At 34.3% G+C, this 13,822-nt stretch overlaps 2 protein-coding genes across 2 annotated transcripts; both read left to right on the top strand.

Annotated features, from left to right (window-relative positions):
- Positions 1 to 2,927: 2,927 nt before the first annotated feature.
- LOC21405830 (RING-H2 finger protein ATL56) lies at positions 2,928 to 3,731 on the top strand. The gene has a single exon (XM_010104874.2). The coding sequence runs from the start codon at positions 3,039 to 3,041 to the stop codon at positions 3,549 to 3,551; it is 513 nt and encodes a 170-aa protein (XP_010103176.1). The 5' UTR covers positions 2,928 to 3,038; the 3' UTR covers positions 3,552 to 3,731.
- A 5,915-nt stretch (positions 3,732 to 9,646) lies between these two features.
- On the top strand, positions 9,647 to 10,651 carry LOC21405829. Its single transcript, XM_010104873.1, has one exon. It carries the CDS (start codon positions 9,647 to 9,649, stop codon positions 10,649 to 10,651), a length of 1,005 nt encoding a protein of 334 aa, XP_010103175.1.
- Positions 10,652 to 13,822: the final 3,171 nt, after the last annotated feature.

Genomic DNA, 13,822 nt, shown 5'->3' with positions numbered 1-13,822 from the left:
TTATTCATGTGTACTTACAGTTATTTTGTGAGATATAGTTCCTACTTGCTGAGCGAAAGCTCAATCAGATATGTTCATGTTATAGGTAAGAAACCTATTAGCAATTCTTGAAGGGCAATGGCGAGCGGCGGACGAATGGTGGAGATGGGAATGGATACCGCTCACGCAGTTATTTTCCGCAGTAAGTTTAAGAAAAATCATGTATATGTCTATATGATTCAAAAGTTTCAAGTATGTATGTTTAAAAAGTATACGTACATATGTATGTTAAGAAAACCAAGGTTGTAGCTAACAACCCTAGTTTTGAGTATTTAAGTTTTAGAATGTTACAGTACATGCAACAAATAAATGAATTTTAAACATGACGATTTAAATGAGTAATTTTAGAAGGACTTTAAGATGTACTTGAATTTAAGATTTCTCACGAAATCCGTTTTAAAGTCAAATGAGATGGCCGATTGAAATGACTAGTTTTAGAAAAGCTTTTAAAGAGTATTTAAAACAAGAGTTCAAATGCTATTCCATTTGAAAGATATTCCTAAAAGGTTTTATCTTAACAAAAATTAAAAAAAGCTTTAAGAAATTTAGTGATTCACTTATTTGAAATTATTGTTACAAATTATGAAAGTATTCCTTCTTATATAAAAAAAAAATGTTCCGCATATTTTAAGAAACCCCAGTAAGTACAAGTTAAAAAGTTAGTAACAGTGGCGGCCTCAAAGGAGAGTCGTCACAGTTTTAGGTATTTTCTCCAAACTAAACTAGAAAAGTAAAAAACACAAACACATAGGCCTCGTTCGTTTCGCTGATTCGAGTTTTGCTACAGTAAAAAGCTCTTACAAACAATCACATCTAACTTTTTTACTACAGTAAAAAACTCTCACATACAATCACATCTCAACTCAAATTCTAAATTCGAATAAGCGAAACGAACAGGCCTAACACCTAAAACAATAAGAAAAGGTTATGCATCAATGAGAGAAGAAGCACTGTCAATGTTACCCTAAACCAACATACATTCACCTCACGTACAGTCGACGCTTCTTTCCAACAAGACACTTCTAACACCATCTTCCACACCATGAAAGACGGGCCTCAAGAGAGAGAGAATATTAGAGAAGACCACATGGTATGCCACGTAGGCATGCAGCGGAGCATCCGCCGGAGTATCTGAGTGGCCGATAACCTACGCTACGTGTCACTTTGTTATTGGTCAGATGGAGAAAGTGGGAGCATCACCTGCTGTAATGCTAATGCGGCAGTCACCTTCCACTATTGGACACGTGCCTCTCAGTTCGTGTATCTCACGCACCAGATCACAGCCGTTGGTCTTTTTAATCGATGGCCTGAAAAACTTTCTGATTTATTTTTTTATAATATTTATTTATTTATTTTAAATATATTTGTGATCCGATTTTTTCATTTTAATACCGTTTTACGCTAAATAGTCAATACTACTTAGATAAAAATTATAAATAATAAAATAAAACTAAACAAAAATATATTAAAATAAAATAATATCACACCGAATTAGATAAAAAAATTAAACAAAACAAAAAAAAATTAATTTAAAACACAACGAAATAAGTTAAAATTTTTTCTATATGTCTTTGTTTAAGTTTTTTTCCGTTATCTTTTCCATTTCTTTTGTGTGGTTTTTTTTTAACTTCTTTGTCTTTTTTTAAACAATTTGTATAATCATTATTTTAAATTAATCATGTACGCGTAGCACGTGTTTAAGACTAAAATTAAACAAAAACTAAAAAAAGAAAACAAAAGATGTTGATTTGTGTTCGATTTTGTGTGTCTTAACACTGTCTTACGCCAAATTTTCAATGCATAAAAATACTTGAATAAACAAAATAAATAAAAATACATTAAAATAAAATAAATCACACAAAATTAAATTAGATAAAATAGAATTAATCTAAAACACAACAAAATAAGTTAAACGTTTTCCCTCTATCTTTGCTTAAGATTTTGTTCCCCGTCATTGTTTTCATTTCTTTTATATTTTTTTTACTTCTCTCTCTTTTTTAATAAACAATTTGTATAGCTTTTATTTTAAATTAATCACGTGCACATAGTACACGTTTAAGACTAAACTAAACAAAAACTAAAAGAAGGAAAAGAGAAAAAGAGGGTTGATTTGTGGTCCAATTTTCTCCGTTTTAACACCATTTTACACCAAATTGTCGATGCTGGTCAGATAAAAATACTATAAGTGATTCGAATAGAAAATAAATTTAAACAAACAAGAGTTAAAATAAATAAAATCACATTGAGTCAAATAAAAAACACAACAAACAAAATAAAATATAACTAATTTAAAACATAATAAAATAGTTATATTTTTTTTTTGTCTTTTGCTTCAAATTTTTTCTCTTTTTTCATCATTTTTTATGCCTTTTTTATTCTTTAAAAAAAATTTATATAACTGTTATTTTAAATGAATTATGAAGGTAAAATGTGCGCTCCAAATTAATTTATATTTAGGGTTCGTTTATTTCGTTGATTTGAGTTTGTAATTCGAGTTAAGATGTGATTTTATGTGAAAACTTTTTACTATAGTAAAAAAGTTAAATATAACTGTTTTTAAGAATTTTTTAACTCAAATTCTAAATTTAAATCAGTGAAATGAACGAGGTCTTTTATAATAATAATAAGGAGGAAAAGTGATCTTTTGAGTAAACACGTTCGGTGTTCTGAATATTATCTCATTGTTACGCCGAAGTTTATGTTTAGACTTTTGACTGTAATAAGATATTTGACTATTATTCTTTTTTTTTTTTCTCTGATAAATTCACTATTATCCTATTGGTTCTACTTTCAAAAAATTTGAAAACGACGAAAACTTTTTCCTTGCTTAGAAAACAAATTGTTTTTTCTTTTTGAAAATATTTTATAAAGCAAAATTATACCTTCTAACAAAACAATACAGGCAACTAATAAGTCAGTTCCCCCTAAAAAAAACTCTCCACCGCCATTGAGATCGCAAAATTCTCCCAAACCCCACCTCCCAATCTCCAAAATCTCCAATGCCTCCCGAGCACCACCACCACCATGGGGTTCATCAAGAACCTCCGAAACCGAACCAGAGATTCCTCTCCCTAATCCTAAAAGCCCTAATCATGATCTTCATAACCTCCCTCTTCTTCCTCTTCGTCGGCGTCGCCGCCGTCATCTTCCTCTTCTTCCTAGCGGGCGGCGCCCTCCACCGCCGCCGTCGCCACCACCATCACCGTCCCCGCTCCTCCTCCTTCTCTTCTCGCGACCTCCGGAGGCTTCCGCAGTTCCGATTCGCCTCGGGAACAACAACAACAACAGCCGAGAGCGACTGCGTTTGCGTCGTCTGTTTGGACGCTTTCAGAGACGGCCAGTGGTGCAGAACGCTCGGCGCGTGCGGCCATGTTTTTCACCGGCGGTGTTTGGACGCGTGGTTGGTGAAAACCCCGGCGTGCCCGATTTGTCGGACACGTGTACGGTTGGATTTGGGAGATGGGGCTTCGTCGTCGTCGAGAGATTTTGAGGAAGAGGCGAAAAGATGGTAGGGCTTCGATGCGAACAATGGATTTCAGGGCTTTGTAGGCATGTAATTTGATGTAAGTTTTGGTCTTGTTTTATGATTTTGATATAATTGTATATTATATGTGTCATTTTGGGGTTTTTTTTTTTTTAAATCTGAATGTATAGTAGTTTCAAGTTTCAATAAGAAAACTTGGTTTTTGTTATGTGTATTCTTTTTTATGGTTTCTTTTATTTTCTTTTCTTCCTTTTTCTTGGACATTAGTTGATGAAAAATGATGAGAAAGAATCCGAGATTAGGTTTAAGATTGTTGATAAGTATGAAGTTTTTTGCTTTATTGGTTTATACAGCTTAGTCGAGAGAAAATGAGAGTTTTTTTTTTCTTTGTAAGAAACAGAGATAAAGAAAAGGAATGTTCTTATTTTTGTTTAACTGTCCATTCTTTTTGAATCTTGTCAAGAAGCAAATCTTAGTGAAGATATGATAGTTAGATATCTTTTGAGTGCAAATTATTATATAAAACTTGATAATGGAATTTCAAAAGACGCCAAGTCTAAGGTTTTATGAGTGTTTGTAGGAGCAGAAATCCTTGATCATTTGTAATAATTTAGAAAAGCTCGTCTTTAGGAGATTATGTCTTAATACATATTCCAACAAGAAGGAAAGAGAAAGTGATTCAAAGTTTTTTAGCAGATGGGATTTTTGGAAATCAAATAATGAAAATAGCGGATCAGAGTTATAGACAAGGAAAGGCAGAGGGGGAAGATTATTTTTGGACTTGGTGAAGAGTTTTTAGTGTTACAATATATTTTCTTTGTTTTAACTTCATTTGTGATGGAGAATGATCCTTAAACCAAAGGCGTTCGGAATGTGTTTCAATATCTTCACATTGCTACTATTACTATCAGGAATCATTGGATTGTGTTCTTTGGCTCGGAAAGATGAGAAAGACATCGGAACATTTATGCTATGTTTGGTCGGAAAGAAAGAAAATAGGATGAAAAGGAAATATGAAAGTGATGAAAAATAGTAATGATGGAAAGGAAATTGATTTTCTTTTATGTTGTTTGGTATGAGAAGATGAAAAGAAAATGAACTTACCTTTACTTGTTTGGTATTGGAAGTTAAATTGGGAGGAAAGAAAAAATTTTACTCGTAAATTATTTTTATATCCTTAAATTTTTTGCTTGGATGTTGATGGAGAAAATAGTAGTTTAGTAACTTTGCTCACTTTAATGAGTTGTCTCAATTTTTCATCTATTTTCTGCCCACTTGTGGAAAGAAAAAAAATAGTAGGGTCTACATGTATTATTTTTTACTCCATTTTCTCGTCATTTTTCTTTTCTCTCCTATCAAACAACTTATATTTTCATTTTCCCTCCCAAAATTCTTCCACTTTCTTCCTTTCTTCTACTTTTCTTTCCTACTAAACATACTCTTAGATTGAAAAAAACAACTTACACGTTAGACCAAGTTGATGCATAGAGTAACTCGGCAATAAGTTCTACGTTAGCAATCCCTCTTCCCAGCTATGACTTATTTCCAATATCTAGTTTTGAGTTTTCAATGTTTTTTCGCTCTACGCAGCGAGAGCAAGGTGTGTTGGTTATAGAGCTTTACTCTTGCAAAACTTTTACCTTTACTGCTTGGGAGCTTTAAGTGACAATAACAAGTTTGTACTTCCCACTAGAGGGTGAAGGATCTTCTTGAACTAAATGACCTCATTTTTTTCGTATTTGAAGTTTTCCAGCTCGTATTTATGTGTGTTTTATCTTTTGTTAGCTATTTCTTCTTCTCTTTCCTCTTTGATAGACAGACTCTTACCTTGAGGGTTAGTTTCCTAACGGCAGATATGTGTAGGCCATTGTTGGAGGTTTTAGATTATTTGGAAAATAGGGAAAAATTATGACACTGAAAGTTCTTTCTGAAGATGCTATGCGACATTTGGCATATTCTTTAGCCATACTTATCTTTATGAAGATGCCTTTTTTTTTTCTTTTTTCCCTTTTGACCTTTTTCTTTACAAAATTGAATTTATTGTTGAAGTCCAATAAATTGTATCACCAATTCAACCTAAATTTCAATGGGTTTTTTATCGACTCATAAATGGTTTTGGTGAAGGTTCTCAATTTTCATGGTAAAACTGGTAGAACATCCTTACCTCTCTAGAAAGCAAAAATTGGGCGCGTGTGGTTTGTACGTTTACACCGAAATTTAAATTTGTGAGGAAAAACATTGTAGTAAAAACTTAGTTGTTGAATCTATGAAACAATGGATTCTGATTTTGAAGATAAATGTCTTTATCTTATTACGAACTGCTGTGATAACTCAGTGGCAACAATATTTTCTGACGTACCATGATATGTTCCATTGGGAGCAAAATGGTGGGTGGTTTATAAATTTCCTGTTTGAGTCAATGATTTTTTTTTTTTTTTAATTCAAGCAAAACAATGTACGTGTTCTAAGAACTGTGGTTGTACCCTACTGTCTCAGATCCACCGACATGGGATTTAGTATGGATGTGTGAGATTTAGCCGTCAGCTACTTTTTTTTTTTTTGTCTCGGAAGGCTGTCCACCTCCAAATTTGGCGGCTCATATGGTGTTCAATATGTTGTAGACTTGTGGTTTCACTTTGCTTTAAAATGGTCAAATATGTTTTGAGTTATTCCCAATGGGGTTCGTGTATTATGAGTAGTGGTCGATCAGCCTACCACTCGTAACCTTTATCTTAGTTCATTTACTTATCATGTAGTTGACCCGTATTGGTGATATGCTGCGATGATGGTTAAAATTGAATATTGTTTGTGTGCTGCTGGCTTAGAGTTGTTTATCTAGGAAGCTTAAATTAGCTGCTAGCAATAGGGTTATCTGCAGTCTTCTCATATGAATTAGACTAAATATATGGTAATAAACATGAAATAATTCTACCCATTTTTAAAATTAAGAATTATTATCATTGATGCTTCTTAATTTTAAGTCACTATCAGTTTACCTTTTAAACTTTAAAAACTCCTACTAGGTCCTTGTTAAAAACTCCTACTAGCTCAGTGTTAGTTTACCTTCTTAACTTTAAAAACTCCCACTTTATTCATTGGATTTTAAATTGTTCTCACTTAACTCTTTTTATTGTAATTTCTGTAAAAAAAAAAAAAAAAAAAAAAAAAAACATATTTTTTTTCCTTTAACTTTTTTTTTTTAATTTTTTTAAAAAAAAAAAAAAAAAAAAAAAAAAAAACAGATGAAAAGAAGGGGTAAATGTGATCATGTAGTTTTTATTTGTTTGTTTTTAACATAAATTCAAACAAAAAGATAACGTGACTGTATTATTGTCTTTTTTCTATTTATTTTTAACAGAAATCACAACATAAGGGGTTAAATTGGAACAATTCAATGATCAAAGGGTAAAGTTAAAGTTTTTAAAGTTTAGGAGACAAAGTATGAATAACGCCAAAATTTAGAAAGTACTAGTGAGATTAATCCTAATATTAAATAGAGGGAAGAAAAAATGTGAAAGAAGTATTCTTATAAACTTTTCCGAGCTGTCACTTATGTCACTTATTTCACTTTGTTCTATCCATAAAAAATCCTTGAATTTTTAAGTTCGGTTCCCGATCTAATTATTTTGTAAGCAAAAATGTCTTCTAATTAAATTTTTTAATTGTGTTGGTGATCTAAGCATCAACTTTGGTTAAATTTCGTACATGTCTATCGCATGTTAACCATGTTTCATTGGAAAAACGAAAAATCAAGAAATTTTAAAAATTATTATATTCGATTTTGGTTTCTGATTATCAAAATCTATCTAAAGAAACGCTATAAGACATTGCAAACTTAAAGAAGGAAAAAGGAATCAAAATACCTTTCAACTGCGTGAAAGTTTTTAAGGTAGGCGCCTGAAAATGAAGTTAGGGCAGATGACGTCGAAGTTGAACTTATAAAATGTAGCTGGAGAGGAAAATGGGAGTGGGGAATTTTGGTTCTGGGCTATTGGTGACATCTTTAATGTTGTTTGTATTCCAATACTATTCAAAATGTTAAATTTACTTTTTACCGTAATCACTAAGCTTTGAAGTTGTAAAAGTGAACTTGTAATCTTAAAATAATTTAAAAGTACAAAGGTTGCAATAATAAAATGAAAAAGTAAATATATCAACTAAGATAATCTCCGATGTAAATGTTGATGTTAATTGCATATTTATCATAAAAAAATGATATGATATGTTATTTTCACTTTTATTATAATGCATAATGTTATATGAAATGCCGAATTTACTTTTACTTATAATCATTAAGTTTTGAAAGTTATAAAAGTACACTCTTAGTTTTAAAATAATTAAAAAATATAAAAGTTATGATGATTATATGAAAAAGTAAACATTTTAACCAATAACGATTAAATGTTAAATTTTTCATATGTTATATTTGGTGAGAAATTTGCCACAAAGTGTAGTATATGAGAAATTTAGCATAACAAATAACATTACATTGGAGAGTATTTTTTACACTCAAATGCTAAATTTACAATTGGCACGTCAACTATAACATTACATTGAAGATGCTTTAATAGTAATTAAATGTTAAATTTACCATATGTTATATTTGGTGATAAATTTATTATAAAATAAATTTCACACAACAAATGACACTGCATTAGAGATTGTTTTTACACTCATATGCTAAATTTGTCATTGACACATCTTAGTATTGTATTGAATACGCTCTAATTACATTGTAATTTACATATTGAGGAGTGGTGGTGTGTCATGCACATGTTCCATCCGAATTTTTTGGAAGTTAATGACAAGATTGCCATTTCAATTAAAATTTTGATTCAAGTAGATTTTTGCTATAAAATTAATTGGGGTACAAGACTTTTGCTATAAATTTTAAAGACCTGCAATTCCATTAACATTTTAAAATTTAGGGAATGTGGAGCTCACATAGCTAGAAAGAATTTATATACTAAAATATTATTATTGGTACTTTTTAATCTCTCAATTTTGAGTAGAAAATTGAAAAAAAAGAAGAAAAAAAACTTTCCCAAGAGATGAGTCTAAGAAGATTATAAAAATTATCTTATACAGTAAGACCGTTAAAAATTGACAGCCTCAGGAGCAAAAAAAAAAAAAAAATCTAAAAAGCAGCGAGTCTCGCGAGATTTCTCGTAGATACGTCAATGAAGATTGGATACCCCTAATCGTCGTTCTAGGGAGACAAAGGGTGAACGAGATGATTTTTTCAAGAAGAGACGCTTCTAAAGATCACTAATGGCCGTTTTGAGCAACTTTGACGTTCGACTCGACGATGTTGGAGGAGATGGTCGCCTCATGACGATTACAGACTCCGGATGATTCATCTCTATCTCAGCTCATGACGCCAATGATGACGACGAACAATATCTTGTTTCAGAGAGAGAGAGAGAGGAAGAGAGAAGGAGGAAGAGGGAGAAAGAGAGCAAGAGATACTCTAGGGTAATTTGAGGTTGAGTGGGGGGTAATTTGGGTATTTTCATTGTAGTAATTCAAAGTGCTTCAGTATTGCACTATTTATTAACTACAATTATGGAATAAGCTCGATTTTCACTCATACCATTACATATTTAACGTCGTACACAAAAGTCTTGAATTAAATGGATATAATATCGAATCCTAAACACACATTTAGACGCATCTTAGGAAGAGAAAAGGCTATTTTTATCATTACACTAACCCATTAACCATATATAATTTGTAATTTTTAATAATATCCTTGGTATTCTACCAAAAAAAAAAAAGAAAAAAAAAAACAATATCCTCCATAGTGGTATAGTGCAGTGGATTTTTGTTTTTAGATATTTAATGGAAACTGAAAATAAACAAATAATATAGTAGATATTTGCATATTGTGAATAGTTTAACATATCACCAGCTTGACAAATGAACTTATTCAGGCTTTAACCCTCAAGTCCAAGTGGGAACCCCAAAAGAAAAGTAAAATGTCGAAGGGTACATTGGTAAAACTACAGACTTAATGGAACCCAATTCCTCTGTGTACCTTCCCCCAATTCTCGATCCAGTTTGGTTTGGTAAGCTCAAAGCTTAGACCTGAGAGTTGGGAGTTGGGGGAAAAAAAAAAAAAAAATGTCCGAAATAAACGCTGGGTTTTCGCATTCACAGGAACCGTTACCTTCCTCTTCCTCTTCTTCATCCTCACCCTCCTCTTGCTTCCTCCTCCAAGCCCCCAAAATCCTCCTCGATTCCCTCAAGATTTTCTTGAGAAACAAACGCATTTTCCTTTCCATTTTTGCCCTCACCACTCTCCCTCTCTCCTTCCTCCTCTTCTCCCTCTCCCTCTCCTCCCACCGCCTCCGCTCCCACGTCCTCCAACTCGAGTCCCTCGCCAGCCTCTCCCCCACGCGCTTCGAGGCGCGTCAGGTCTGGAAAGAGTCCCGCGACGACGCCATCTCGATCCTGTACACCAAGGCCCTCTTCCTCCTCCCCTGCTTCTCCCTCTCCCTCCTCGCCGCCGTCTCCGCCGTCACCTCCGTCACCCTCGCCGTCAACGGCAAACGGCCTACTCTCCACTCCGCCGTCACCGCCGTCAAGTCCACGTGGAAGCGCCCGCTTGCAACCTCCATCCTCGTCTACGCGCTCTTCCTTGCGTACGTCCCCGTCCCCCAAACCCTTTCCGCGGCTTTCCCTTCGCCGGCGTTAAGATTACTAATCCTGACCGTCGGATCCGTTGTGGAGGTTTATCTGATGGCGGTGATGAGCCTCGCCGTCGTGGTGTCGATCGCGGAGGAGAGATTCGGGTGCGATGCGATCCGGGTTGGGTCGGGCCTGATGGGAGGGAGGAGGGTTTGCGGGTGGGTTTTGTCGGGGCTGTCCGTTTCGGCGACGGCGTTTATCTCTGGGGAGCTAGAGGAGGCGATGGACGGTCAGGATCAGTCGAGGAAAACGACTTCGACGATGTCGTCGTTTGCGGCGGCGATAAGGGTGGCGGCGGGAGTAAGCGACGAGATTGGGTTGGTCGTTTTGTACGGAGCTGTGGTGCTGTGGAGTTACGTCGTTTTTTCTATTTTTTACTGTGATAGTAGAAGACGGCATGGGCTTAAAGCAGAGAATAGTGAAAATGTGAGAGTGTAACATTATTTTTATTTTTATTTTTATTTTTATTTTTTTGGATTTTATGGTTTTGTTTTGGGTTTGGTGAGTGATGTTTACTGTTCAGATTCAAGAAGTGGATCTGAGATGGTGGCGTCTTATTGATCCAGGGTTATCTGTATATTATTTTTTAAATGGGGATGGAAACAATTTTTTCTTGACATAAGTGATTTTTTTTTTCTTTTCATAGTTGATGATATGATTAGTCGATTCTAATTAAGTTGGGATTTTAAAGCTTGTTGTTGCTGTGATAGTTGATGATATGATGCTCATATTGTTTAAGGAAATTGGACTGTCTGAGGCCATTGCGCTGCATTTCTATTAGGCGTTTGCTTTGGTACCAAAATTGAGTCTCGACACTCTCTTGCCTAAATAGGAAATCTTGACTTTGGAGCTTCCAAATGCTGTCCACTAAAATGATGACACGTATTATAAAATAATTAAATTATTCAATAAAATATAATGAAGAAAACACCATCAATTGGACAAAGAGGGTACAAAAAAGGTCTTTCTACTATAGGCGTTTGCTTTGTTATCATATTCGTGTTTTATAATATTTTTTCACATAAAAATATATATATAAATAAATAATAATTTTAAATTATAATTTTAAATACATGAATAAAATGTGCCTATTTTAAACAAAGACTCGTCATAGTACATGAACAAAACGTACCTGTTTTAAACAAAGACTTGTCATAGTTTATCATAAAAATATTTCAAAAAAAAAAAAGTTGACCACTTCAATTTCCTTTTCTTTATGGATGTCAATGGGGGCGGGACTGGGCAGATTTTAGGCCCCCCCCGCCCCGTTTTTAACCTACACCAAAATGACCCGCCCCGCTAAGTAAGCTGGGCGGTTCAAAAATCCAACGGGTTGGCGGGTACCTGCCCTGCCCTGCAACCCTAAAAAAAAAACTGCTACTTTGTCAATTTTACCCATTTGTTTTCCTTTCTTTAAGTTTTTTTTTTTTTTTTTTTCTTTTCCAATTTTCTCTTCCATTCTTTTTTCTATCTCGATTCTCTCTCTGCCTCTCTTTCATTCTTGTTTTCCTCTCATCTCTAAGATTCTTGGCTTCAACGTCACGACGGAGCAAAGCGATGTAGAACCGTGACGGAGCTCGTGACTTTTTTCCCCCTCGTTCTCTCTGTTCGGCGGTGCCGGTGGCCGGATCTGCTCTAATCCGAAAGCTCGCGACGACAGATCGGCTCAGACATCTTGCGAACAGATCCGACGAGATTGCGACATCTAGGGACGACTCCTGGTGACGACGATGATGACGCGACGGCGAGAAGACGGGAATGAAGGATCAATCCTCGACAGAGTATGCTCCGAGAACGGAGAACGGAACGAGTTATGGGCCTTGCGACGACAGATTTGACGGAGGACTGAGGCAATAAGCCGGCATTGGCGACCGTTTTTGGAGTGAGGAAGAAAGGGAGGAGAGAGAAAACGCAAGCAGATATGATTTTGTTTTGTCTGAGGATTTTTTTTATTTACATCTAAACAGAGCGGGTTATGGGTGACCCACGCCCCGTCCCGCCCCGCCTCACGAACCATTTGGTGCGGGTTAGACCCACCCCATTAGGGTCGGGGCGGGCCACGATATTCGAGTTGCTTCCTCTCCTCAATTATTTTAATTTCGTTTTTTAAAGACTAATGCAGGTTAACATGGTGATTTCGTGCTTTAAGAAAACAACAATAAAGTTAATTAAAGCAGGGTATACGCCTTCAAGTTTATCTTTCTAAAAGTATAATATTGTAATATATATTTATATATTTTTCAAAAAAGAGGATATGATTAATGATGTGCTGAGGGGCGCTCTTGGATAGAATTGAAGCAAAGCCTAAAAGCTACTATGAAAGCAAAAGGATTGGTTGGTAAGAATTCCAAAATTAATGAGTAATATGCAATTGCTCATAATTAGATGTAATTACTTAGAAAGAATTATTTAATAGACTGAGTGTATCACGTCATTTTAAAAATGTAATTTGGTTTCTCTTTCTTAATGTGTATTGCATTAATTGTAGAATAGAATTTACTCCCATCAAAATCCCTTTTTATAAATTATGTAACTTTAAGTAATTTTGTTCTTAGTTTAAAATATTATTGTACACATTTAGGGTCCGTTTAGTTTGCTGATTTATATTTTTAATTCGAGTTGAGATATGACTTTATGTGAAGTTTTTTACTGTAGCAAAAAAGTTAGATGTGACTGTTTCTGAAAACTTTTTACTATAATAAAATTTAAATTCTAAACTCGAATCAGTAAAATGAACGGGACCTTACTTTACTTGGATGTTTTATTTACTCTGTTGTTTCGTTTACTTGGCGTGGTTCTTTTGTACAGCACTTGCTATTTTTTTGTGTGAATGCAATAGTGTTGGACGTGCTTCTCATGGGTAGAGGGCACAAGATTAAACAAAACAGCAACAAGAAAACCAAATGACAAAATATATACACGATAGTCCACACGAATCATACCCAAATTCTCAAAGAAAATTTAAGTTGCTAAAATATAATCAGTGCACTTCTCCCACTTCAACGTTTTATAAGCTGCTAAAATAGAATAATTAATGCTCCTTCAATAGAATCAACTCTCATCCACTTCTCCTATTGTGAATTATACACTGGCTCGGTGCTCATCTGTTGTCGTCTTTCACTTCTCCCATTGTTAGAAAACATTAGAGCTAGCTGTGTCATATATGGGCTCATTTAGTCACCGATTTGAGTTTTTAATTAGAGTAAGATGTGACTTTATGTAAGAGTTTTTTACTGTAAGAAAAAAGTTAGACGTGACTGTTTCTGAGAGCTTTTTACTGTAGCAGAACTCGAATTCTAAACTCGAATGGGTGAAATGAACAAGGCCTATATATATATATATATATACATATATATATATATATACACATAGCAAGTCTCGTCCAAAAGCATATTAAAATAAATCACTATAAAAAGCTTGACATTTAACGACTATTATAAGATGACGGTTTATAGAGATACTGTCGTCTAAAGTGTACTTAAAAACTTAACTTCCAAGCTGGCGGGTATAGACGATAGCTTTTATAAAAATCATCGTTTAATGTTCACATATATAATGACGGTTTCCGTAGAAATTGTCATCTAATTTTATTTTTAAACTCTATTGAAC

Source organism: Morus notabilis, unplaced genomic scaffold (genome assembly GCF_000414095.1).
Source record: "Morus notabilis unplaced genomic scaffold, ASM41409v2 Scaffold277, whole genome shotgun sequence".
Lineage (NCBI taxonomy): Eukaryota > Viridiplantae > Streptophyta > Magnoliopsida > Rosales > Moraceae > Morus > Morus notabilis.
The sequence above is the reverse complement of the archived record's forward strand: the minus strand, read 5'-3'. Positions and strand labels throughout refer to the sequence as shown.

Excerpts from the sequence above, each read along its gene's own strand:
- LOC21405830 (XM_010104874.2), top strand. The coding sequence starts at position 3,039 with ATGCCTCCCGAGCACCACCACCACCATGGGGTTCATCAAGAACCTCCG.
- LOC21405829 (XM_010104873.1), top strand. The coding sequence starts at position 9,647 with ATGTCCGAAATAAACGCTGGGTTTTCGCATTCACAGGAACCGTTACCT.